The sequence below is a fragment of the Lynx canadensis genome, chromosome C1 (genome assembly GCF_007474595.2).
Source record: "Lynx canadensis isolate LIC74 chromosome C1, mLynCan4.pri.v2, whole genome shotgun sequence".
Classification (NCBI taxonomy): Eukaryota; Metazoa; Chordata; class Mammalia; order Carnivora; family Felidae; genus Lynx; species Lynx canadensis.
Window position 1 is genome coordinate 72,925,311 of NC_044310.1, and position 26,006 is coordinate 72,951,316.

The 26,006-nt window shown below is 36.7% G+C and overlaps 1 protein-coding gene across 2 annotated transcripts in view; it reads right to left on the reverse strand.

Moving 5' to 3' along the window:
• Positions 1–1,129: 1,129 nt before the first annotated feature.
• The window catches only part of SELENOF (selenoprotein F), a 56,283-nt gene continuing 31,406 nt past the window's right edge, over positions 1,130–26,006 (reverse strand). Inside the window, exons 4-5 of one of the 2 annotated variants that reach the window (XM_030325009.1) lie at positions 4,364–4,413; positions 1,130–2,010 (exon numbers count right to left, since the gene is read on the reverse strand). In XM_030325009.1, coding sequence (XP_030180869.1) covers positions 1,879–2,010; positions 4,364–4,413 — 182 coding nt within the window. In that variant the 3' untranslated portion in view covers positions 1,130–1,878. The remainder of the gene's footprint in view (positions 2,011–4,363; positions 4,414–26,006) is intronic. The other variant, XM_030325010.1, reaches the window with a different exon arrangement.

Below are 26,006 nucleotides of genomic sequence, written 5' to 3' on the forward strand. Positions count from 1 at the left end.
AGATACTCATTTAATTGGCTCTCCCTGCCCAGACAGCAGTCCAATTAGTGTCCTGTGCCAATCCAGAAGTTTTGAAATGTCACCCCTTCTACTGTTCATCTGTATGTGGTAGCACCTCCTTGTGCTGCTTTTTCCACTGTCCATGACTGCTTCCCCTGCCTCTTGTTCTGAAGTAACAACAGCCACTGGGAATTAGTGCCACACTATCCAGGGTCTTGTACTATCACGATGGTTCTTCCCATTCTCTAAATGATCAAAGATAGATCACAGTCTGTTTGTCAAGACTTCTCATATATTGATTAACCAACTTGCCTAGGGTTTATTCTCTTCATGGCTTTAATAAACATACTTTTAAGTATGTTTTAAGTACTTTTAAGTGCTATTAAATGCTAGTAAAAATTAACCAATCTCTATTAAAATATTCTATATACAGTTTTCTGGTAGAGTTGTCTTTAAAGACTTCCAAATATCCTTCATTTAGATGGTTTAATTCTCGATTTATTTTTAAAGTTTCCAGATTAAAATAATTTATCCTAAGATTAAGCTGACATAATAAGATTAGACCAATTTGATAAGTTAGAGGTTTAAATGACCTAAATTCATTTGGATGAATGTTGTTCTGAGTGAACCATCAAACAGAGGGTCAAGCAACAAAAATCATTTTTTAAAAATGAATGTTTATTTCTGTGAGAGCATGCACACACATGTGGATATGGGGGAGCGAAAGGGGAAGAGAGAATCCCAAGCAGGCTCCATGCTCAGCCCAGAGCCTGATGTGGAGTTTGAATTCACAAACTGTGAGATGAGGACCTGAGCCGAAGCTTAACCAATTGAGCCACTCAGGTGCCCCAAGAAAAATCATTTTTAATAGTGCATAAAAATTCTGTCTTTTGAAATATTCCTTATAGAAGGTATCAATAAAAATGTGTTCACGGATGAAAGCAATTTAGAGAAATAAAAAAATTGCAAATATAAAGCAACATTACCCACAATAAGTTATAAGTTTCAAGCAGTGTAGCCATTTTAATAATTTGGATAAAAAAGGGAGGGCCTCTACGAAAAGAACATAAAAAATACACTGAGAAATGTATCATTTTTTAGACATGAAAGAACAAATCAGAATTTCAAATTCTCATTGATTTTTGAAACTTTATTTATATTTTGGTCTTAAAAACAATCATTTCTAAATTGGCTTTTCTGTAAGAAGGTAAAGCACAAAAATTTGCTAAATATCATCAGATCCACACAAATCCTCATGAAGGTTTTCTGTGTAGTCTTCATTAATGCAAATCATTGTGAATGTTTCCCTCTTACTGTAGATCTTGAATCTGTTTTACAATAATGAAGCCATAAAGTTTTAACGCAACACATTCATTATAAACTATAACATTTCTATTCAAAGGAATGCTGGGTATTACAAAAATATGAGAGAATCTGAGAATCAGGCAATCTGTTGAGGCTCAGTCTATCTTATTTGCTTTGTAGTTTTTTGTTATTACTTTCAAAGAGCACACAGTGCATGGATGAGGCACAGCAATCCTCTCCCTTATTAACCTCCCGGATTTAAAAATCTGTCCTTTGTAAAACTGGACCAATTATTACAAACCATCATTTGCCTAATTAACCACAGGTCTATTACAAAGCATTTTGTTAGTGGTCCCAACAACTATAGGAGGATGGAACTTTATTAAAAACGAGTTTTGTTAAGCGTGCCAAATCCCTGGGTAACGTGAGCTGTGCTGCCACTTAACTGTTAATTAGATGTTTAATGCCTCACGGAAAAAGAAAGAGAAGGAAGCAAAACTACAATATTCTCTAGGTACTGTAATATTTCATTTGATAAAGTCACAAAAGGATAGGACAAAATTGAAGCAAGATTTATATGCGTTCCAACTTTTCACTCAGGAATTCCTCTACACTGTCTGTGTTCCACTTGAGGATGCTTAGTTCTTCAGCAATGTTCCCATTGTCGTCCAAAAGCTTTAATACAGGGTCTGAACCACGAACATACTACAAAAAAGAAGGACAATAATGAATCATTATTATCTGCTTGGAAGAGGCTTCTCAGCCTCAACCCAAACCCAAACCAATTCAATCCAGCTTAACCCAATAAAAATAAGGCTTACAGGACATCACAACAGGTCTTCCGGGATTTCAAAAAAAAAAAAAAAAAAAAAAAAAAAAAAAAAGAAAATCACATTTACCTCTAAAAAGAAAAACACCTGTCGGTAGCAAGATCATTTGAGATTTAAGATTAAATGTAACATATTTATTGCATACACTTAAATTCTAGATGAATTCTAGATGAGCTTAAAACTTAGAGGAGGCAGACAAGTTCCAAATGAGAATGACTGGAAGTAGGCTGTGCACACAAATTATCAGAATTCTGTATTGGATTTTAAATTTTCTTTAAGAAATCCAATGATTTTGTTGTTGTTGTTATAATTAGTTGACTAATATTTTGACAGAATGGAGAAATTCTAACTCTGGCTAAATGTGATCAACACCATCAACAAACATATCCCAATTCATTTCAAAATCAATCTTCATTGCTAAATTAAGTAGAACTACATAACTAAAGATGTAGCAGTGATGATGAAAGCAGCTCTTAGACCTTTCAGCAATTTATGCTTTAGTTTTTCTAGATTGTGAACTCTAGAGCTGAGACAAGCTCTGATGTGATTACCAGCATTTGGTACATTCTCAACCCATTTGTGGAGTTCAGAAATATAGGCCCTCTAGGTTAATGAATCAATAACAATACTATGTAATCATTTTTGGTTAATTATCTACAAAGTAAAAGATTTGACTATTCAAAACCTCATTTTAGTCTACAAGAGATAAACATGTAGAATGTAGTTGTAAAAATCCTCAACCAAGTATTGTCAAGTCTAACAATGTATAAAGGAATTATATGCCATGGTCAATTTAGATTTATTCCAGGTATACAAGCCTGGCACGACATTTGAGAATCAATGGACATAATATATCGTCCCCAATAGGCTAAATAGGAAAAATACATCAGTAGATGCAGAAAAAGACATCCAGTTGCATGCTTCAACCTGGATGCTAAGTGAATTAAGTCAGCCATGAAAGGACAAATACTGCATGATTCAACTCCTATAAGGTATCTAAAGTAGTGAAAATCACATAAACAAAGTAGAAGGGTGGTTGGCCAAGGGCTGGGAGGAGGAGAGGGGGAATTAGTGTTTTATGGGTATAGAGTTTGTTTTGCCAGATGAAAAAATTCTACAGATTTGTTGCACAAGGTGAATATACTTAATACTACTGAACTGTATTTTTATAGTTAAGATGATAAACTTAATGTATCACAAAATTTTAAAAAGTAGGCTAAAGATCAACAGATATACCAAAGAAGATAAATAGATGGCAAATAAGCTTATGAAAAGATGCTCAATTAGGGGACTGCAAATTAAAGCTATGAGATAATACTATGTACTTATTAGAATGGCTAAAATGCAAGGCACTGACTATACTTGATGCTGGTGAGGATGTGGAGTCACAGAAACTCTCATCCTAACTAGTGGGAATGCAACATGATACACCCAATTTAGAAGACAGTTTGGGGATTTCTTATAAAGCTAAACAGGCTTACTATGTGACCCAGCAACTGTGCTTCTAGGTAATTATCTAAACAAGTTGAAAATTTATGTCAATACAAAAATGTGTATGGCGGCTTTATTTGTAATTGCCAAAAATTGGAAGTGACCCAAATGTTCTTCCATTGGTGAATATAAAAACAAATGATGGTACAACAGAATATTAATAATATTTACTGTCAAAAAGAAATGAGCTATCCAGCTACAAGGAGATATGGGATCCAATCTGAAAAGGCTACATACTGTATGATTCCAACCATATGACATTCTGGAAAATGAAAAAACTACAGAGGTGGTAAGATCAGTGGTCACCAAGGGTGACCAAGGGTTTGGGGTGGGGCAGGGAGGAGGTATGAATAGGTACAGCATAGGAGATTTTTAGGGCAATGAAACTGTTCTGTAGGATACTGTAATGGTACATACATGATATTATATATATTTGGCAAAACTCCTAGAACTACACAATATAAAAAATAAACCCTAATACAAACTACAGAATTTATGAATACTGTATCAATATTGGTTCATCAATTATACCACATCAATGTAAGATGTTAATAAGGGAAGTGGGGATGAAGTAAGGTGAGAGTAGGGAGGAAGTATACATAGGAGCAGTGTACTTTTGGATCAGTTTTTCTGCAAACCTAAAATTGCTCTAAGGTATTAAAAAAAAAATTCAAATATTTTAATTCAGAAAACAATACTGAAGGAAAAAAAAAAGGATTCCATTAAAATCCTCTTACCTTGATTTGTAGTCCTCTGAATAGTTTGGGTTTATCACTCCTGACGAAAGCTTAAGAAAAAAGAAAAAGATTCAAATTGTTCACTTCCAAACTCAAGCTAGCTACAAAGATTAATACGAAAAGTATAAATAAGCTCAATAAAACATTAGATCTTCTACAAAAAAAAACTAAGGAAATTAAAATACATAAATAAGTGGAAAGGCATATTATTCAATGGGAAGAATAAATATTTTAAGATGTTGTTTCAAACTAATCAAAATCCCAAATTCCAATGGGATTCTAAGGGCTTGACAAAATGGCAGTAAAGTTCTGTGAGAAGAGTAAATGTGTAAGAAGTCAGGGTAGTTTAGAAAAAGTGAAATATGGGAGGAGAATTTGTTAACATACTATGTGATACCGATACTAGAATAGTAAAACATTATGAAATCTGGAGAAATTCAAATATCTGCGTAAGTTGTCTAATATGGTAAAACTATCAAATCAGAGAGGGAAGGAGAGAAAGATTGTGTGTGTGTGCGAATTATTCAAAACACTGGAGGGGTGCCTCCCACCCTTGATTTTGGCTCAGGTCATAATCTCATGGTTCATGAGATTGAGCCCTGTCTTGTGCTGTCAGCACAAAGCCTGCTTGGGATTCTCTCTCTGCCCCTCCCCTGCTTGTGTGCCTGTGATCTCTCTCTGGGAAACAAACAAACAAACAAACAAACAAAAACAAAACACTGGAGAAAACTGTCAAACTATTTGGGGAAAAAAAAATGGATACAGGCACCTGTCTTTCTATCTTATATCTAATGTAAGATATATAATCTATTATATAATCTATTATGTATTATTCTATTATCATATATATCTCAATCCACATGGATTAACATTTTCAGTTCATTCAACAAATATTTATTGCATATCTAACTGTATGCCAGACAACAGAGATAAAGCTATACAAAACATGATTCCTGCTCTTATGGAGTTTACAGTCTGGTGAGGAAGAAAGATGTTAAATAAGTAATCACACTAATAATTTCAACTGTGAGAAGCATTACAAGTTTAGAATACTGCCATAGTATTTAAAATAGATGACTTGAATGTGGAATATAAAATTCCTTTCCTAATCATGACCATAAAGGAAATACTTTATTGATATGCCTCTATAAAAATGAAAACTTCAGGATAGCTAACACCACTAGAAATAAAATTAAAACACTAATATACCTAGGAAAATAATGCCCACCATGTAATGTAGGGAAGAGTTCTTATTAAGTTAAGAAATGCATACTAGATGGAGAAACGGGCTAGGGACAGGAGCATGTAATGTACAAATATACAGATGGTCATAAACATTTGAAATAAATGTTCAACCTCACTAAAAATCAAATGTCAACACAATGAAGTGCCTCATTCAGAGTGACAAAAGTTAAACACATTTAGGGTTAGAGAGGGGGTGGAGAGAAGGATTTTTCTGGGGGTTAGTTGTGGGAGAAATATAAATGGACACATATTTCCAGACAGGTACTTAACAAAATGAATCTGAAGTCCTAAAATGTACATATTCTTTAAATCTGAAAGTCCCCTTCTAGGTATTGATTCTGAGGAAATAATTGTACAGTAATGCAAAGATCTATAATATATAAGGTCCTGCTAACCAAATCTAGAAATTTGGGGGAAAAAACTATAAACTTGTAACAAAAACTACAGGTTAATAAGTATGTTAATAACATGGACTACATTATAGAATGCATCCCAATCATTAAAATTAATCTGTTTAGTGACACAGAAGCAAACTCATATTTGTAAATAAAGGGCCAGAAGCACTATACAAAATTCTCAATTAACCCAGCATATATAAAATACCCGGTATAATACACAGAACCATTTAAAAAAAATGTTAACTATTATTTAATAGGGGGGTTATATCTGGAGTACAGGGTTTGGGGAAGTTTCAATGAATGCTTTTCCTTTTTTGGGTCTATATTTTATTCAATTTTTTAGTAATGATCACGTTAAATTGTTCAAGTGAGATGTTTCACTTAGATACTTGAGAGTTCTTAGATTTTATGGTGATATACATGCTTTTGAGAACTTACTTTTTAAACTTACAATTAACTGGCAATAACAAGCACTATACACATTTCATTACGGAGGTCTTTATTGTCCTAAATGCAAGTATATAAAACGAAGAGCGGTAAATAGTTTTTCTTTTTAAGGTTAAGAACTTGTCGGAAAAGACCTTTATCTGTATTTTCCCTACAAAATTTAGTTCAAAATAAAATTGGTCATTAGTCTGCTTATTAGGATTTCTTCTCTATCAACTTCATCCTTGTCCAATACTCTGCAGATTCCTGAATCCCCAAACAAAAATGATCTCATGATATCTGTTGCATTTTATACCATCCCTGTGGCAAAGGCTATATGCACACCTGTGCAAAACACTGCTTAACTTGAAGTGTGTTCTCTACTGCCTAAGAAATCTCTCTGGGGAAAAAGACTACTCTGTTCTAAAGTTGTTGTTTTTTTTAAAGTTCATTTATTCATTTTGAGACAGAGTGTGAGCAGGGGAGGGGCAGAGAGAGAGAATCCCAAGCAGAGTCCCTGCAGTCTGCATGGGGCTCGATCCCACAAACCATGAGATCACGACCTGACCTGAAATCAAGCTGGACATGAAATCAAGGTGCCTAGGAAAAGGACTATTCTTATATATATTTTTTGTATCCATTTAATAGAGCCTAGTACATTTAATAATGTTCATTCATTTATTCAATAGATTTTTAATAGGCTGAAATAAATGAACAAATTTAAATTTAATGTCACTAATGACTATTTTCACTAGTTCTTTGCTCTTTGCTAAGCACAGATCTATAAAGCCTCCTAATTTTGAATGAGGGGAATATCTGTTAAATACTCGGTAGTAGCAACTCACATTTTACAAGCTGTGAAGTAATCTTTTAACAGATAAACTTGACTACTTTTCTGTACATACGGCACTAGGATGGGCTATATGACAGTATAAGCAGGCTCCATGCTCTGAGTAGAGCCCCACAGGGTGCTCAATCCTACAGTCCTGGGACCAGGACCTGAGCCAAAAATCCAGAGTTGGATGCTCTACCTACTGAGCCACTCAGGCACCCCCAGAAAAGTGTTCCTATGCCAACTATTTGTCAGTTATAAAGGCAGTTTTGGGAATAATCCTTTAAGTGATCAAATATACAGAAGTGATTAGACAACACATGAAATATTTTAGCTTTTCACTCTGGATTCTTATCAGCATGTCATTTATGCAGCAACCCTGTAAAAATAAGAGCTTAGCTGTGCTATACATTATTTCTTGGGAACTTGCAGAACTTCTGTAATTCAGACTCTTGAGAGTTAACTATAAACAAACAGAAAAAAAATCTATCCTCGTTTCAAAAAGAAGATAAAATTGAGGATGATGGGATAATAGGAAGGACAGTCTCGAAGTTAAAGAAACATGTTGAATTAATGTAGTTCAAAGTAAGTAAAAAATATAAATGAAAAAGACAATATACTTGACTACCTGTAATGATATGCTTTTGATCACATCACAAGTAGGTCATACAATGTACTGGTTTTAAGATTTGAGTATAAGGGCGTATAGCAAGTATGGTTAAAACTTGTGGCTATCACATGAAATATAAGGAATGACAATTTGATGTTTTCTTGTTAGTAAAAACAACTATTTGAATCAGAATGTATTCTAAGTAAAAATGTTGCATCATATGCAGAAACAACAATACAACAGCAACAACAACAAACAGTAGAACTGAATTCTCAACTTTGCTCAAGACAGCTTCTGGGTACCTAAAAGAGTAGTATCTTTTCTTTATTTTAGATATATTGTATACAAACCATCTGGAGTGTAGAATTAGGAGTCATGTGGGTCCTCCCAACAAGACAATGTTTTTTTAATTTATTTTTTTAAATTTACATTCAAATTAGTTAGCATATAGTGCAACAATGATTTCAGGAGTAGATTCCTTAGTGCCCCTTACCTATTAGCCCATCCCTGCTCCCACAACCCCCCAGTAACCCTCTGTTTGTTCTCCATATTTAAGAGCCTTTTACGTTTTGTTCCCCTTCCTGTTTTTATATTATTTTTGTTTCCCTTCCCTTATCTTCATTTGTTTTGTCTCTTAAAGTCCTCATATGAGTGAAGTCATAAGATTTTTGTCTTTCTCTGACTAATTTCACTTAGCATAATAACCTCCAGTTCCATCCACGTAGTTGCAAACAGCAAAATTTCATTCTTTTTGATTGCCGGGTAATACTCCATTGTGTGTATGTATCTATGTGTGTGTGTGTGTGTGTGTGTGTGTGTATATACATACATATATATGGACATTTGGGCTCTTTCCATACTTTGGCTATTGTTGATAGTGCTGCTATAAACATGGGGGGGTGCATGTGTCCCTTCGAAACAGCACACCTGTATCCCTTGGATAAATGCCTAGTAGTGCAATTGCTGGGTCATAGGGTAGTTCTATTTTTAGTTTTTTGAGGAACCTCTATACTGTTTTCCAGAATGGCTGCACCAGCTTGCATTTCTACCAACAAAACAATTTAAAAGCAATTAAAAATATCCAGAGAAGAGCAACTTAAATAATTGAAAGAACTTGAGGAGACTGGAGGTACAATAATGAAGACAAACTAAATATATGACTTCTTAGTCCAGAATGATAAAGTCAGAAAAAGAATGTTTGAAGCTATAAATTCATCAGGAATATATCAGCCAATGTACACACAAGCTTTTCACTCGAATTCCACCTGTCAAAAGTGGGGCACCCTTAAATTAGGTAAGTTTCATAAATCCATTCATCCACTCAATAAATATCTGAATTCTTCTTAATACGAGGAACAGTATTAGATAGATTCTGGGCATATTAATGACCAAAAACATTAAAATTCTGTGCTTTAAGGAGTTCCTAGTTTGGTAGAGGCAAAAGACCAACAAAGCAAATAAATACATTATAAAATTAAATAATGGAAACTGTGGAAGGAGTGAAAAATTTTGTCTAAAGGCTGCACAAAAACAATGTTTGAACGAAGAGCAGTTTTCCAGAAGAACTGAGAAGGGGCCTAAGTCAGGAGAAACATGCAGTGTGTGCAAAGACTTAAGAGGTCAGAGTTCAGAGAACTGCAAAGAACTAGAGACATGAACTAGAAAAGAGAAAGCACGTTGTGATGGGTCTTCTACATGATGTTATGGAGTTTGACATTTATTCTGTATGTGATGGGTAAACTATAAAGGCTTTTAGGCAAGAGGGCCACAGAAACCAAATATGTCTAATGGGAAAGGTCTTTTTGGTAGTTGTGTAGAAGATGTAATAGAAGAAAGAAAAGGGAACAGTGATACCTAGGCCAGATAACAAGTAACTAATCCTTCTGGAGAAAGATGCCAAAGGCTTGACTAAATTCCTAGAGAAGGCCAAGGGAGTGAGATTTGAAAGTTCTTGAGGAGGAGAAGAGACAATTTGGTGATTAACTGCATATAACGTGTAAAAGAAGTGAAAGAAAGGTTAATCATGATTATTTTATGCTTTTGCTTGGTGATACTGACATCTGTAGAAAGAGGACAGAGGATAGTATACTTTCAGAAGAGGATTAATTCAGTTTTTGGACATACTGGGTTTAAGGCCTTTTTACCAAAAATGTGGGCTGCAGGGGCACCTGGGTGGCTCAGTTGGTTAAGCATCCGACTTTGGCTGTGCTGACAGCTCAGAGCCTGGAGCCTGTTCCGGATTCGGTCTCCCTTTCTCTCTGCCCCTGCCTTGCTCACCTTCTGTCTCTGTCTCTCTCAAAAATAAATAAACATTAAAAATTTTTTTTTTTTTTTAAATGTGGCCTGCAGCCTGTAGGATATTAGCAAGAAGAATCTCAGGATCCACCCCAAATATACATTCTACATTTAACAAGATCTGATGATTCATATGTAAATAGGCTTAAGGTACCCATGAGATCATACAAACAAAATTGTTCACTTGCAGTCAGAAATGTGATTTCTGAGGCACCTGGGTGGCTCAGTTGGTCACACATCGAACTTCAGCCTTCAGCTCAGGTCATGACCCCCCCCCCCCCCCCCCCCGCCTTGGGCTCTGTGTTAACAGCTCAGAGCCTGCAGGCTGCTTCCAATTCTGTGCCTCTCTCTCTCTCTCTGCCCCTTTCCGCTTGTGCTGTTTCTCTCAAAAATAAGCATTAAAAAATTTTTTTTTAAAGATGTGATTTGTAACAGCAGAAAGGTGTGACCTAAAAATACAGATTAGGAGTCATTAGGTAAATACTGTAATTGGAACTGAGGGAGTGGGACATTCAAGGGAGTAAGAAAATAAAATATAAAGTTAGACCTTGACTGCAACTAGTATTTGAAAGGTGGGTGGTAGATGAGATGCCAGGAAAGGAGAATGGAAAGGCTGTTAGATGTAGGAGAAACTAGGAGGTAAGAAATTCAAACAAATGAAAGGAAAAGAGTTTCAAATGCTGGAGTTAAGACAATACCTACCATTTAATATCCTCAGTACTGAAATAGTGCTTGACACACAGTAAGCACTCAGTTAAGTACTCACAGAATTAGTGAATGGTGTACTCTGTATTTGTTGGTGCCACACATATTAAGTAATTTATGTGTGATCATCCTCAAAACAATCTTATTATATAGGTATTATAATTTTATACCATCTATTACCCATTTTAGAAATGAGAAAAACTGATGAAGCTAATACTAAAGAATGATACTGCTAGCAAAACTCCAACGTAGCACCATAATCCTAGCCATCACTACCAATCAATCACAGTTAGTATGAGAAGTGAAAGCCTATGTCCTATCTCAGTTCTGTATTACTTTAAATTTTTTTCTGCCTCCAAAGGTATATCCTTTTTCTAAAAAATTAATTAATTTTGAGAGCGAGAGAGAGAAGCAGAGAGACGATCCCAAGCAGGCTCCACAGTGCCACCATGGAGCCCAACACAGGGCTCAAACTCATGAACCACGAGATCATGACCTGAGCTGAAATCAACAGTTAGGACGCTCAACTGACTGAGCCACCCAGGTGCCCCTAAAGGTATCTGATTCTAATACGGAACTGGCAAACTATGGTCTGAGGGCCAAAGTCTAGCCTGTTGCTTTAATAAATACAGTTTTACTGGAACAAAGCCACACTTATTTAAATACTGTAGTATGGCTGTTTCCATACTACAAAAGAGTTCAATAGTTGTAGCAGAGAACTTGTTGCTGGTAAAGCTGAAAATTTTTATTTAACTTTTCACAACAAGTCTGCCGAGACCTGCAAAATTTGGGAAAATTGATTTTTTTTTGAGACACAGATACGTTTAACATTGTAAGACTCATGCTTCAGAAGGAATTGTCATTATTAGTTATGCTACCACAAGTGATAAATCATTAGGTCGACAGGGCCACTCCAAAGTGACTCCCATGCTGGGGAAGGGGAGAGATAATCCCTCACACCAGCATGCCCGTAGTTCATGAAGCTGAGCCTCTGAGTAGTTGAACAGGCAGGAAGCCCTGTTCTTCAGTGTGCTTGTAGCTGTGGCAGAGAGGCTAACTGCACACAAGTAGGATGACTGCTGGCCCCACCCACCAATGAGGACACATCAGCTATAGCGGGACCTCTAATAGCACAGGGAACAAATCCTGTTCCGGTGCGCCCACAGTGGGCAAAGTGGGTGACTGCGATCAGCTGAATGGAAGGCAACCACAGCGCAACCATAATAAGGAGGGCACATGCAGCCCACAGAGGGGACACCCATGGAGCACCTGATTCTGGTGAAAAGAATGGACTGCACCATAGGACACTGCAATACCACTTCTACACAAGGTTACTGCTTTCCAAGACCAAAAGCTATAGTTGACATACCTAATATACACAAATACAGAGTAAGCCAAAATGAGGAGACCGAGGCATATGTCCTAAATGAAAGAACAGAACAAAAATCACAGTGAAAGAGCTAAATGAAACAAATAAACAATATGTCTGATGAAGCTTTAAAGTAATGGTCATAAAGATACTACTTGAGAAGAGTAGACGAACACAGTGAGAACTTCAACAAAGAGAAAATACAAAAACCAGGCAGAATCGAAGAATTCAATAACTAAAATGAAAAATACACTAGAAGGAATCAACAGATAACAGAATGAAGAAGAATGGATCAGTAATCAGGAAGACAAGGTAATGGAAAGCAACCAAACTGAACATCAAAAAGAATAAGAAATGAGAACTGGTTAAAGGAAATTTGCACTGTCATCCACTGTAACACATTCATATTATAGGGATGCCAGAAAAAGAAAAGAAAAACAAGGGGTCAGAAAACTTAAAAAAAATTATAGTTGAAAACTTTCCTAACCTGGGAAAGGAAAGAAACAGCCAGATCCAGGAAACATGCAGAGCCCCTAACAAGGTAAATCTAAGGAGGTCTGCACCAAGACCTATAATAATTAAAGTATCAAAGACTAAAGATAAAGAGAGAATCTTAGAAGCAGCAAGAGAAAACAGTTACGATCAGGGAAATCCCATTTTTCACAAGAAAATTTGAGGCCCGAAGGAAGTGGCATGATATACTCAACGTACTGAAAGGGAAAAACCTTCAATCAAGAATAGGCAGTAAGGTTATCATTTAGAAACAAATAGTTTCCCAGACAAAAGTTAAAGGAGTTCATCACCAGTTAACTAGTCTCACAAAAAATGATAAAGAGATTTCCTTAAGCAGAAAGAAAAGGCCACAATGAGAAGAAAACTAGGAAAGGAAAAATTCTCAAAGGTAAAAGCAAACATATAGTAAAAGTAGTAGATTAAATACTTTAAAGCCAGTATGGAGATTAAAACACAGAAGTAGTAAAATCAATTACATCTACAAAAATTAGTCAAGGGAAGGGTGTCTGGGTGGCTCAGTCAGATAACATCCAACTTTGGTTCAGGTCATGATCTTGTGGTTCGTGAGTTGGTGCGTCACATCCACATCGGGTTCTCTATCAAGACAAAGCCTGCTTTGGACCCTCTGTCCTTCTCCCTCCCCAACTTGTGCTCTCTTACTCTCAAAAATAAATAGTCAAGGGATACACAAAAAGACGTAAAATATGAAATCATACACACGAAATGTGGAAAGGGAGGTTAAAAACAGTGCTTTTAGTACTTTTGAATGCTTTTGAGCACATGTTCAAATATAAGTGGTCGTCAACTTTACACAGAATGCTATACAGAGAAATGTTATATATGAACCTAAAGGTAACTAAAAATAAATCTGTGATATACATAAAAAATAAAAAGGAATCCAAGCATAACACTAAAGCCATTAAACCAAAAAGCGACAGAGAACTACAAAACACAAAGCAATTAACAAATGAAAATACATACCTATGAATAATTAATTTAAATGTAAATGGATTAAATGCTCCAATCAAAAGACACAGGGTGACTGAATGGAGGGGCGGGGAAGACCAATCTATATGTGGTTTACAAGAGACTCTTCAGACCTAATGACACACAGAGTGAAAGTGAAGGTAAGAGTAAAGATATTCTATGCAAATGCAAGGGGAAAAAAAAGTCGGGGTAGCAATACTTTTGTCAAAGACTGCAGCAAGAGACAAAGGGAATTACATAATGACAAAATAATCACTTCAACAAGAGAATTTAAGAATTACAAATATCTCTGCACCCAAAATAGGAGCACCTAAATACATAAAACAAATATTAACAGGCATAAAGTAAGAAATTGGTAATAATACGATAGGTGACTTAAACACCCCACTTATATCCATTCATAAACATTTGGACATAAAATCAACAAGGAAAAAGTGGCTTTGAATGACACATTAGACCAGATAGACCTAACAAATATACACAGAATATTCCACCTCAAAACTGCAGAATATACATTCAAGTGCACATGGTACATTCTCCAGGGGGATCATCTTAGGCCACAAACAGGTTTAAATAATTTTAGAAGTCTGAAATCATATCCTGAATCTTTTCTGACAATAAAGGAATGAAACTAGAAATGAACTACAAGAAAAAAAAAAACTTGAAAAAGCAAAATACATGGAGGTTAAAAAACATGCTATTAAACAACCAATGGGTCAACTAAAAAAAAAAAAAAAATCCAGGAAATAAAAAAATACACGGAGACAAATGAAAATGGAAACAACGGTCCAAAATCTTTGGGATCGAGCAAAAGCCGTACTCAGTGGGAAATTTAGAAATATAGGCCTACCTCAAGAAACAAGAAAAATCTCGAAAAACCTAACATTACACCTAAAGGAACTTGAGAAAGAGGAACATACAAAGCCCAAAGTCAGTGAAGGGGAATAAAGGTTAGAGTAGAAATACATGAGATAGAAACACGAAAACAATAGAAAACAAAAAACAAAAAACACCAATGAAACCAAAAGCTGGTTCTCTGAAAAGATAAATAAAATTAACAAACCTTTAGCCAGACTCATCAAGAAAGAGAGGACTCAAGTAAAATTTATAAATAAAGGACAAAAAACAACTGACACCACAGAAATACAAAGAATTGTAAGAGAATATTATGAAAAATAACTAACTTCCCAGCAACACACAATGTTCCAAAATAGAATCAGGGAGAAAAGAGAGTATGTATTTTAAAGGACCAATCATGTGTGATGAGACTGAATAATCTAAAAACACCCAACGAACAACAAAAAAGTCCAGAACCAGATGGATTCACAAGTGAATTCTATCAAACATGTAAGGAAGATTTAATACCTTTTCTCAAACGTTGCCAAAAAATAGAGGAGGAAGGAAAGCTTCCAAATACTGTATATTCTGAGGCCAGCACTGCCCTCACATGAAACAAGGAAACTACAGGCTCATATTCCTGATGAACACAGATGCAAATATCCCCACCAAAATATTAGTAAACCACATGCAACAATACATTAAAAGGATCACTCATTATGATCAAATGGGATTTGTTCTAAGGATGCAAGAGTGGCTCAATTTTCGCAAATCAATGTGATATATCAAATTAGTAAGAAGGATACAAACCTTGTGATCATCTCAATAGATGCAGAAAAGGCATTTGACAAAATTCCACATCCATTCATGATACAAACTCAAAACAAAGTGGGTTTTAGAGGGAAAATACTTCAACATAATATAGGCCATATATGAAAAAGTCACAGCTAACATCACACTCAATGGTGAAACACTGAAAGCTTTTACTCTAAGATCAAGACAAGGATGTCCACACTCACAACTTTTACTCAACATAGTACTGGAAGTCATAGCTGTAGCAATCAGGCCAGAAAATGGACGGCAACCAAATTCATAAAGAAGTAAAACTGTCACTATCTGCAGATGACATGATACCTTATTTAATAAAAATTTTCTTTTGAAAGAGAGAGAGAATGCATGAGTGGGGGAAGGGTAGAAGAAGAGGGAGAGAGAGAGAATCATAAACAGACTCCATGCTCAGGGCAGCGCCTAACCCGGGGCTTGATCTCATGACCTGAGCCAAAATCAAGAGGTGGATGCTGAGCCATGCAGGTGTCCTGACATGATACTTTATATAGAAAACACTAAAGACTGGGGCGCCTGGGTGGCTCAGGTGGTTAAGCGTCTGACTTCGACTCAGGTCATGATCTCCTGGTTTGTGAGTTGAAGCCCCGCGTTGAGCTCTGTGCTGACAGCTCTGAGCCTGGAACCTGCTTCTGATTCTGTGTCTCCCGCTCTCTGCCCCTCCCCCACTCAGGCGAGTGCGCGCGCTCTCAAAAATTAACAAACATTAAAAACAAAACAAAACAAAAAACGCTAAAGACTACCCAAAACAATTTGAACAGATAAATTCAGCAAACTTTCAGGATACAAAATTAATACACAGAAAGAGAAATTAAGAAAACAATCCCATTTAAATTGAACCAAAAATAATAAAATACCTAGGAATAATTTAACCACTGAAGTGAAACACCTATATTGTATTCTGAAAACTATAGGACACTGATGAAAGAAACTGAACATGACAAAAACACATGGAAAGATATTTTGTGCTCTAGAAACTTGGAAGAATTACTATTGTTAAAAATGTCCATACTACCCAAAACAATCTATAGATTCAATGGAATCCCTATTAAATACCAATAGCATTTTTCACAGAATTAGAATAATCCTAAAATTTTCAGAACCGTAACAGGCCTTTAATAGCCAAAGCAATCTTCAGAAGGAAAAACAAAGCTAGAGGTAACACTATCCCAGATTTCAAGATAAAGCTGTTAGTAATCAAAACAGTATGGTACTGGCACAAAAACAGACACATAGATCATGGAACAGGAGAACCCAGAAATAAACCCATGCTTACACAGTGAATTAATCTATAACAAAGGAGGCAAAACATACAATGGGAAAAGTATCTTCAATCAATGGTACTGGGAAAACTAGACACGTATATGCAAAAGAATTAATAAACTGGGCCAGTTTCTTACGCCATTCATAGGGACAAACTCTAAATGGACTAAGGACCTAAATGTGAGACCCAAAATCATTAAACTCCTAAAAGAAAACACTGACTATAATCTCTCAGATATTGGCCTTAGCAACATATTTATGGAAATGTCTCCTCAGGTGAAGGAAAGAAAAATAAATTGTTAGGACTACACTAAAACATAAAGTCTTTGCACAGCATAGAAAACTATCTACAAAAGGGCAACCTACTGAACAGGAGATCTGCAAATGACATACATGAGAAGGGGTTACTATCCAAATTACATAAAGCAATTACACTACTCAACACCAAAAATCAAACAATCTGATTAAAAAATGGGCAGAGGACCTAAACAGGCATTTTGCCAAAGAAGACATATGCAGGGCACACACACATAAAAGATGCTGAATATCACTAATCACGAGGGAAATGCAAATCAAATCCATAATGACATCACCTCACACCAGAGTGCCTAATACGAAAATGGTAAGAAATAACTGTTGGCTATGATGTGAAGAAAAGGGAACTTTCCACTCATGCACTGCTGATGGGAAAACAGTATGGAGGTTCCTCAAAAAATTAAACAGAAACACCATACGATCCAGTTATTCCACTACAGGGTATTTACTCAAAGAAACAAAACACTATTTTGAAAAGATATATATGCACTCTCTTTGTTTACTGCAACGTTACTTATCATAGCCTAGATGCGGAAGCCACCCAAGTATCCACTGATAAATGAATGGATAAAGTAAATATGGTACAGGAAGAGTTCTGGCCCAAGATGGCGACTCAGGAAGATCCTGAACTCACCTTCACCATGGCCATGGACACAACAAAAAGAACTGAGGGCTGAAAAGAACAGCTTCTGCACAACACAAGATAGAGACCACATAGAGAATGGCAGGAGAAGAGACACTAAGGAACTACAGTGGGGAGGGATAGTACTGAGGGTTAAGTAGATTCATCTGCCCTGTGGATAGCCTGCTGCACTGGCCCCTAGCCCACAGTAGCCCCGGATCCCTTGAGGCACAGAAAAAGAGCCAAGGTTTAAAACAGCAACTAGAACTTCAAGGAACTAGCTCCAGAACCTTGCCAAACAGTGAGGAAGCTGCTGGAACTCTGTCTGGGTCAAAAGAGGGGGTGAGCGCCATGGTTTACGTTCCCTTTCCACTGTGACAGTGCAAACAAGACCAGGGTTCCCATCCCACACCAGCCACAGAAACCCTGGGGTATAGACAAAAAATGGGTTTAAAAGTTTACCAGAATTTCAAGATCCAGCACTAGAACACTGCCAAATGGTGGGATTGCTGCTGGTACTCTCTCCAGGCTGGAGGGGCTGGGCAGTACCATGGTTTATGTTCTCCTTCAACTTGGATAGCTTGGATGGGAAGAGGGTCCAGGTACCCTAGCCAGCCTGCTGCTTCAGTGAGCCCCAGAGCCCACATCAGCCCCAACCACCCCACCAAGCAGCTCTAGCACAGTGCACTCTGGGACACCCCTAGCTGGTGCTCACTATAGATCTAGCAGTTGTGCCAAGGTGATGCAGCACTCTGGGCCCACAACCTCTTTGGCTTCAAATGGCTTCCTAGGGCACCCTGAGCACACAGTGCACTGGGGACTCCTGGCTCTCATCTGCTTCAGCTCTTGGAACCCCCAGCGCATGCTGGCCCAGATCCAGTCCTCTGCCAGGACACCCCTTCACTGAACATTCTGGGACACCCTGGCTTACACCCGCTTCAGCTTCAGCTGTCTTACCAGGATACTTTCTACCTGGAGAGCCCTGGGATAGCAACAACCAACACCCACTGTGGTTTCAGATCTCCTTCCAGGGCACCCTCTACACAGAGAGCTCCAGGACCACCTTGACCATGCCCACTTCACCTACAGATGTCTTACCAAAATGCCATGTACACAGAATACCATGGGACCCCCAGGCACATGCCCCACCTTGAATCAAGCTGCTTTGCCAGGGCACCCTCTGGAGGGCCCCAGGACACCTCAGCATGCATTTGATCAGCTTCACAGTCTACACAGGGGATGACAATACACAAGACTGTTCTTGCAAGTTAAGAAGTAGCTGTTCTGCCTAGTCCACAGAAACAAGCACAGAAAGTAAAGCAAAGTGGAGAGACAGAAGAATATGCTCCCAATGAAAGAATAAGACAGAACATTAGGAAGAGAACTAAATGAAACACAGACAAGCCTTGTGGCTGACAGAGTTTAATCATAAAGATGCTTACCGGATTGCAGAGAAGAATGGAAGAACTGAGAACTTCAAAAAGGAGAAAATGTAAGAACCAATTAGAGTTGAAGAATACAGTAACTGAAATGAAAAATACATTAGGAGGCATCAACAGTAGGTTGGCAGATGCAGAAGAATGGTTTAGTGATCTGGAAGACCTTAACTGCTATAGAAAGCAACTGAGCTGAATAGCAAAATGAAAAGAATTTTATTTTTTTAAATTATTATTATTTTTTAATGTTTATTTTTGAGGGAGAGAGAGAGAGGGAGAGGCAGAGAGAGAAGACACAGAATCTGAAGCAGACTCAAGGGTCTGAGCTGTCAGCACAGAGCCTGATGTAGGGCTCGAACCGACAGACCATGAGATCATGACCTGAGCTGAAGTGGGATGTTTAACCGACTGAGCCACTCAGGTGCCCCAAAAAAGAATTTTAAAAATGCATAGAGCGGTGCCTGGCTGGCTCAGTCTGAAAAGAGTATGACTCTTGATCTTGGGGTCGTGAGTTCAGGCCTCATGTTGGGTGTAGAGATTACTTAAATAAATAAAACTTAAGGGGCGCTTGGGTGGCTCAGTTGGTAAAGCATCCGACTTCGGCTCAGGTCATGATCTCACGGTTCATGGGTTTGAGACCTGGTTTGCGCTCTGTGCTGACAGCTCAGAGCCTGGAGCCTGCTTCGGATTCTGTGTGTGTCTCTCTCTCTCTCTGCCCCTCCCTTGCTCACACTCTGTCTCTCTCTCAAAAATAAATAAACATTAAAAAAAAATTTTTTTTAAATGAAAAATAATAAAAAAATAAATAAAACAAAAAAAATGATGATATTAAGGGATATCTTTGATAACAGGAACTGTTTGCAGCAAACATTTGTATTACAAGGGTCCTAGAAGGAGAGAGAAAAAGAGCAGAAAACTTAAGAAATAATAGCTGAAAACTTCCCTAACATGGGGAAGGAAACAGACATTCAGGTTCAGGAAGCACAGAGAGTTCAAAACAAGATGAACCTAAGGAGATCCACACCAGGACACAGAATAATAAAAATGTCAAAGGTTTAAGATAAGGGAAAAACATTAAAGCAGCAAGAAAGTGAAAAATTACATACAAGGGAAACTCCATAAAGCTATCAGCTGAATTTTCAGCAGAAACACTACAGGCCAGAAAGCAGTGGCATGATATAATCAAAGTCCGGAGAGGGAAAACAAGAAAACCACCCCACCCACAACCTACCACCAAGAATATTCGATATGGTAAAATTATCATTCAGAATTGAAGCAAAGACCAAGAACTTCCCAAGCAAAATTAAAGGAGTTTATCAGTACTACATCAGACTTACAAGAAATGTTAAAGGGACTTAAGTGGAAAAGGCCTTAATTAAAAAGTAAAAACAAAACAAAAAACAATAAAGAAATGAATACAGACTGCTATAAACTTAGGATATTATATATGAACCTCATTGTAACTACAAACCCCAAACCCAAAACAGATACACAAAAAATAAAGAGAAAGAAAGCCAAGCAAAACACTATAGAAAATAATTCATCAGAGAGCAAGGTAAGAAACAGAGAAGAACTATAAAAACCAAAAACACAATAAAATGACAAGTACATAGCTACCTATAACTACTTTAAATGTAAATGGACTAAATGCTCCAATCTAAAGACCTAGGGTGGCAAAATGGATAGAAACAAAACAAAACAAAACAAAAACCAAGACCCATCAATATGCCACTGACAAGACTTCACTTCACATCTAAACACACATACAGACTGAATGTGAAGGGATGGAAAAAGATATTCCATGCAAATCAAGTGGGGAAAAAAAAAGCCTGGGTAGCATCATTTTTATCAGACAAAATAGACTATCAAACAAAGACTCTAACAAGAAACAAAGATGGATATTACATAATGATAAAAGAATCAATCCAATAAGAGGACCTAACAATTATAAATATCTATGCACCCAGCAATGGAGCACCTAAATACATAAAGCAAATATTAGGAGAGACTGACAATAATAAAGCAAATAAAAGGAGAGACTGACAGTAATACAGTAAGAGTAGGAGACTTTAACACCCCAATTACATAAATGGGTAGATCATCCAGGCAGAAAATCAATAAGGAAAAAGCATCTTTGAAGGACATATTAGACTGGATGAGTTTAACGTATCTACAGAACATTCCATTCACAAACAGAATACACATTCAAGTGCACATGAAACATTCTCCAGGATATACCAGATTAGGCCACAAAACAAGTCTCCATTTATTTAAGATTGAAAACATATCACACATCTTTTCCAATCACAAGGAAGCTAGAAATAAATCATATACCAAAAAACTAAAAACACACAAACACATGGAGGCTAAATGACATGCTTCTAAATAACCAATGGATCAATGAAGAAAGCAAAGAGGAAATAAAAAAAAATAGATAAAGACAAATGAAAAGGAAAACATAATGGTTCAAAATCTGTGGGCTGCAGCAAAAGCAATTCTAAGAGGGAAATTTTTATTTATTATTTTTTTTCTGAGAGAGAGAGGGTGCAAGTGAGGGACACAAAGAAAATCCCAGGAGGGGCAAAGAGACAGAGAACGGGGGAGTGGGGGGAGAGAGGGAGAGAGAGAGAAAGTGGGGTTCGAGCTCACGAACTATGAGATCATGACAAGTCAGATGCTTAATGACTGAGCCACCCAGGAGCCCACCAAGAGGTAACTTTATAGCAATATAGGCTGACGTGTAAAGAAGACAATAAAAGCCTCAAACAGTCTAACCTTACATCTAAAGTACAAAAAGAAAAACAAAAGGTTAGAAGAAAAAAAAAATCAAGATTAGAGCAGGAATAAATAGAGATTAAAAACACAACAGAAAAGATCAACGAAACCAAGAGTTGGATCTCTGGAAAGAAACAAAATTTACAAACCTTTAGCCATACTCATCAAGAAAAAAAGAGAGAGGACTCAAAATAAAATCAGAAATGAGAGGAGAATAACCAACACACAGAAAAACAAAAGATTTTAAGAAAATACTATGAAAAATTAATATGCCAACAAGTTGGACAACCTAGAAGAAATGGATAATGTCCTAGGAACATACAATCTTCTAAAATTCAATCAGGAAATAAAACAGAAAACCTGAACAGACCAATTAACTTGTAAGGGAACCGAAATGGTAATCAAAAAACTTCCAACAAACAAGACTCAAGGACCAGATGGCTCCATAGGTGAATTCTGCCAAACATTTCAAAATTTAATAACTATCCTCAAAAAAGAGAGGAAGAAGGAAAGCTTCCAAATACTTTCCACTAGGACAGTGTTACCCTGATACCAAAACAAAGACACTACAAAAAAGTAAATTACAGGCTAATATCCCTGATTAACATAGATGCAAAAGTCTTCAACACATTATTATTCAATCATTTGACAATACATTAAAAGGATCGTTCACCACAGTCAAGTGAAATTTATTCTAGGGGATGCAAGGAGGGTTCAATATTCACAAATCAGTCACTTTGGTATACCACATTAATGACAGAAACGATAAAAACCAAATGATCATCTCAACAAAGACAGAAAAGTCATTCTTTGACAAAGTACAACATTGTTCATGATAAAAATGCTCAACAAAGTGGGTTTAGAGGGATCATACCTCAACATAATAAAGGCCATTATATAAAAACCTAAAGCTAACATCGTACACAATGGTGAAAGTTTTTCCTCTAAGATCCAAAACAAGAAAAGGATGCCTACTTCCTGTCTTGCCACTTTTATTCCACCTAGTACTGGAGGTCCTAGCTGTAGCAATCAGACAAGAAAAAGAAATAAAAGGCATAAAAATTGTTACAAAAGAAGTAAGGGGGACCTGGGTGGTTCAGTTGGTTGAGCAACCAACTCTTGATTTCAGCTTAGGTCATAATCTCATGGTTCATGGGAATGAGCCCCACATTCGGGCTCTATGCTGACAGCATGGAGACCGTATGGGATTCTCTCTCTTTCCTTCCTCAGCTCATGTGTTCTCTCTCTCACAAAACAAATAAACTTAAAAAAAAAAAAAAAAAGAAAACTGTCACTATTTGCAGATGAAATACTACATAAAAACCTAAAAATACCACCAAAAAACTATTAGAACTGATCAATGATTCCAGTAAAGTTTCAGGATATAAAATTAATAATGCAGAAATTGGTTATATTTCTATATATTAACAATGAAGTAGCAGGAAGGGAAATAAAATAATTCCATTTACAATTGCGCCAAAAACAATAAAATACTTAGGAATAAACTTAACCCAGGACATGAAAGATCTGCACTCTGAAAAGTATAAAACATTTACAACAGAAACTGAAGATGATAAGGGCACCTGGGTGGCTCAGTCGGTTGAGCATCCAACTTCGGCTCAGGTCATGATCTCACTGCTCATGAGTTCGAGCCCTGCATCGGGCTCTGTGCTGACAGCTCAGAGCCTGGAGCCTGCCTCAGATTCTGTGTGTGTGTGTGTGTGTGTGTGTGTGTGTGTGTGTTTCTCTCTCTGCCCCTCTCCCACTTGCTGTCTCTCTCTCAAAAATAAATAAAAACATTAAAAAAAAAAAAAGAAATTGATGATGCTATAAAAAAATGGAAAGATACTATGCAAATGGTCTGGAAAAATTGATGTTGTGAAATGTCCATACTAACCAAAACAACCTACAGATGTGACACAACCCCTATTAAAATACCAACAGCATTTTCACCAAACTAGAACAAATCACCCTAAAATTTGTATGGAACTACAAAATACCCTGAAGAGCCAAAACAATCTTGAGACTGAAGAACAAAGCTGGCTGTATCAAAACCTTAGGCTTCAAATTATCCTACAAAGCCATACTAATCAAGAGTATGGTGCTGGCACAAATATAGACACATAGATCAACAGAATAGAGTACAAAGTCTGAAAGAAAAAAAAACAACCCATGGGTATGGTCAATTAATCTAAAACAAAGGAGACAAAATATACAATGGGGAAAAGACAGTCTCTTCTACAAATGGTACTGGGAAAACTAGACAGCTACATGTAGAAGAATAAAACTCAGCCATTTTCTTCTACTATTTACAAAAATAACTAAAAATGATTCAAGACCTAAATGGGATACCTGAAATCATCAAAGTCCTAGAAGAACACATAGGCAGCATCTGTTTAGCACTGGCCTTAGCAACATTTTCCTTGGTTTCTTCTCGACAAGGGAAACAAGAGCAAGAACAAACTACTGGAACTATACAAAAATAAGAAGCTTATGCACAGCAAAGAAAACCATCAGCAAAATGAGAAGGTAACCTACTGAATGGGAAAAGGTGTTTGCAAATGATCTGACAATATCTTAAATATATAAAGAACTTCTACAGAACTCAACACCAAATAAACAATCCAATTAAAAACTGGATAGAGGGCCTAAAAAGATTTCTTTACAGGGGCACCTGGGTGGTTCAGTCGGTTGTGTCCGACTTTGGCTCAGGTCATGATCTTGCAGTCAGTGAGTTCGAGTCCCGCATCGGGCTCTGTGCTGACAGCTCAGAGAGAGCCTGGAGCCTGCTTCAGATTCTGTGTCTCCCTCTCTCTCTACTCCTCCCCCAAGTCATGCTCTGTCTCTGTCTCTCAAAGATGAATAAATGTTAAGAAAAAAAAAATTAAAAAGATTTCTTTACAAAAAAGACAGATGACAAAGAGACCTATGAAATGATGCTGAACATCACTAATCAAGGAACTACAAATCAAAATCAGAATGAGAGATAACCTTATACCTGTCAGGATGGTTAGAATCAAAAGGAAATAACAAGTGTTGATGCGGATGTGGGGAAAAAGGAACTCTCATGCACTGCTGGTGAGAATGTAAATTGGTGCAGTCACTTGTGAAAACAGCATGGAGGGTCTTGAAAAATTTCAAAATAGAAATACCATATATTCCAGTAATTCCACTACTGGGTATTCATCCAAAGAAAACAAAAATACTAATTTAAAAAAAGATATATGCATTTCTATGTTTACTGCAGAATTATTTATAATAGCCAAGATAGGGAAGCAACCCAAGTCTCCACTGATGAATGCATGGCTAAAGATAGAACAGGTATACAAGGAAGGTAGTCAATGGTATTGTAATAGCACTGTATAACAAGAGATGGTAGCTCTGCCCATGTGAGTATAGCCCATTAGTGCATAGACTTGTCAAATCACTACGTTGTACACCTGGAAGTAACGTAAAATTGTGTGTCAATTACATTTTAATTAAAAAAACAAAGTATGGAATTCACAATGGAGTATTAGCCACAGAAAAGAATGAGATCTTGCCATTTGCAACAACATGGATGGATCTAGAGGAATTAAGCTAAGTGAGTTAAGTTAGAGAAAGAAAAATACCATATGATTTCACATATATGTGAAATCTAAAAAATAAAATAACCAAAAAACAGACTTTAAATACATAGAACTAGTAGATGCCACAGAAGTGGATGGGGGTTGGGATGGGTGAAATAGATGAATAAAGAGCTACCAGCTTCAAGTTATAAAATAAATAAGTCAGATAAAAGTACAGCATAGAGAATACAGTCAGTAATACTGTATAACACTGTATGGTATCAAATGATGACTATACTTATTGTGGTTAGCACTATGGAATACATAAAATTGTTGAATGAATATGTTGTACACATGAAACACTATGTCAATTATATACTTCAATAAAATATTAAGGATTACAAGAAAGTATTCAGACTGCCCTTTCTACTTAAACAACCAAAACATGGAAGTCAGAAGAATCTTAAGAGCCAGACCTGGAATTGGCTTTGGAATATAATTTGGGACTTTTTTCCCCACAGGCACTGAGTGATTTAAGTTCAATAAAAGGTTTGTTGATGACAAAGACTATAAAGCAATGATGACATGAAAGTTAGTTTGGTATTTGTAGTTACTGCAACAAGT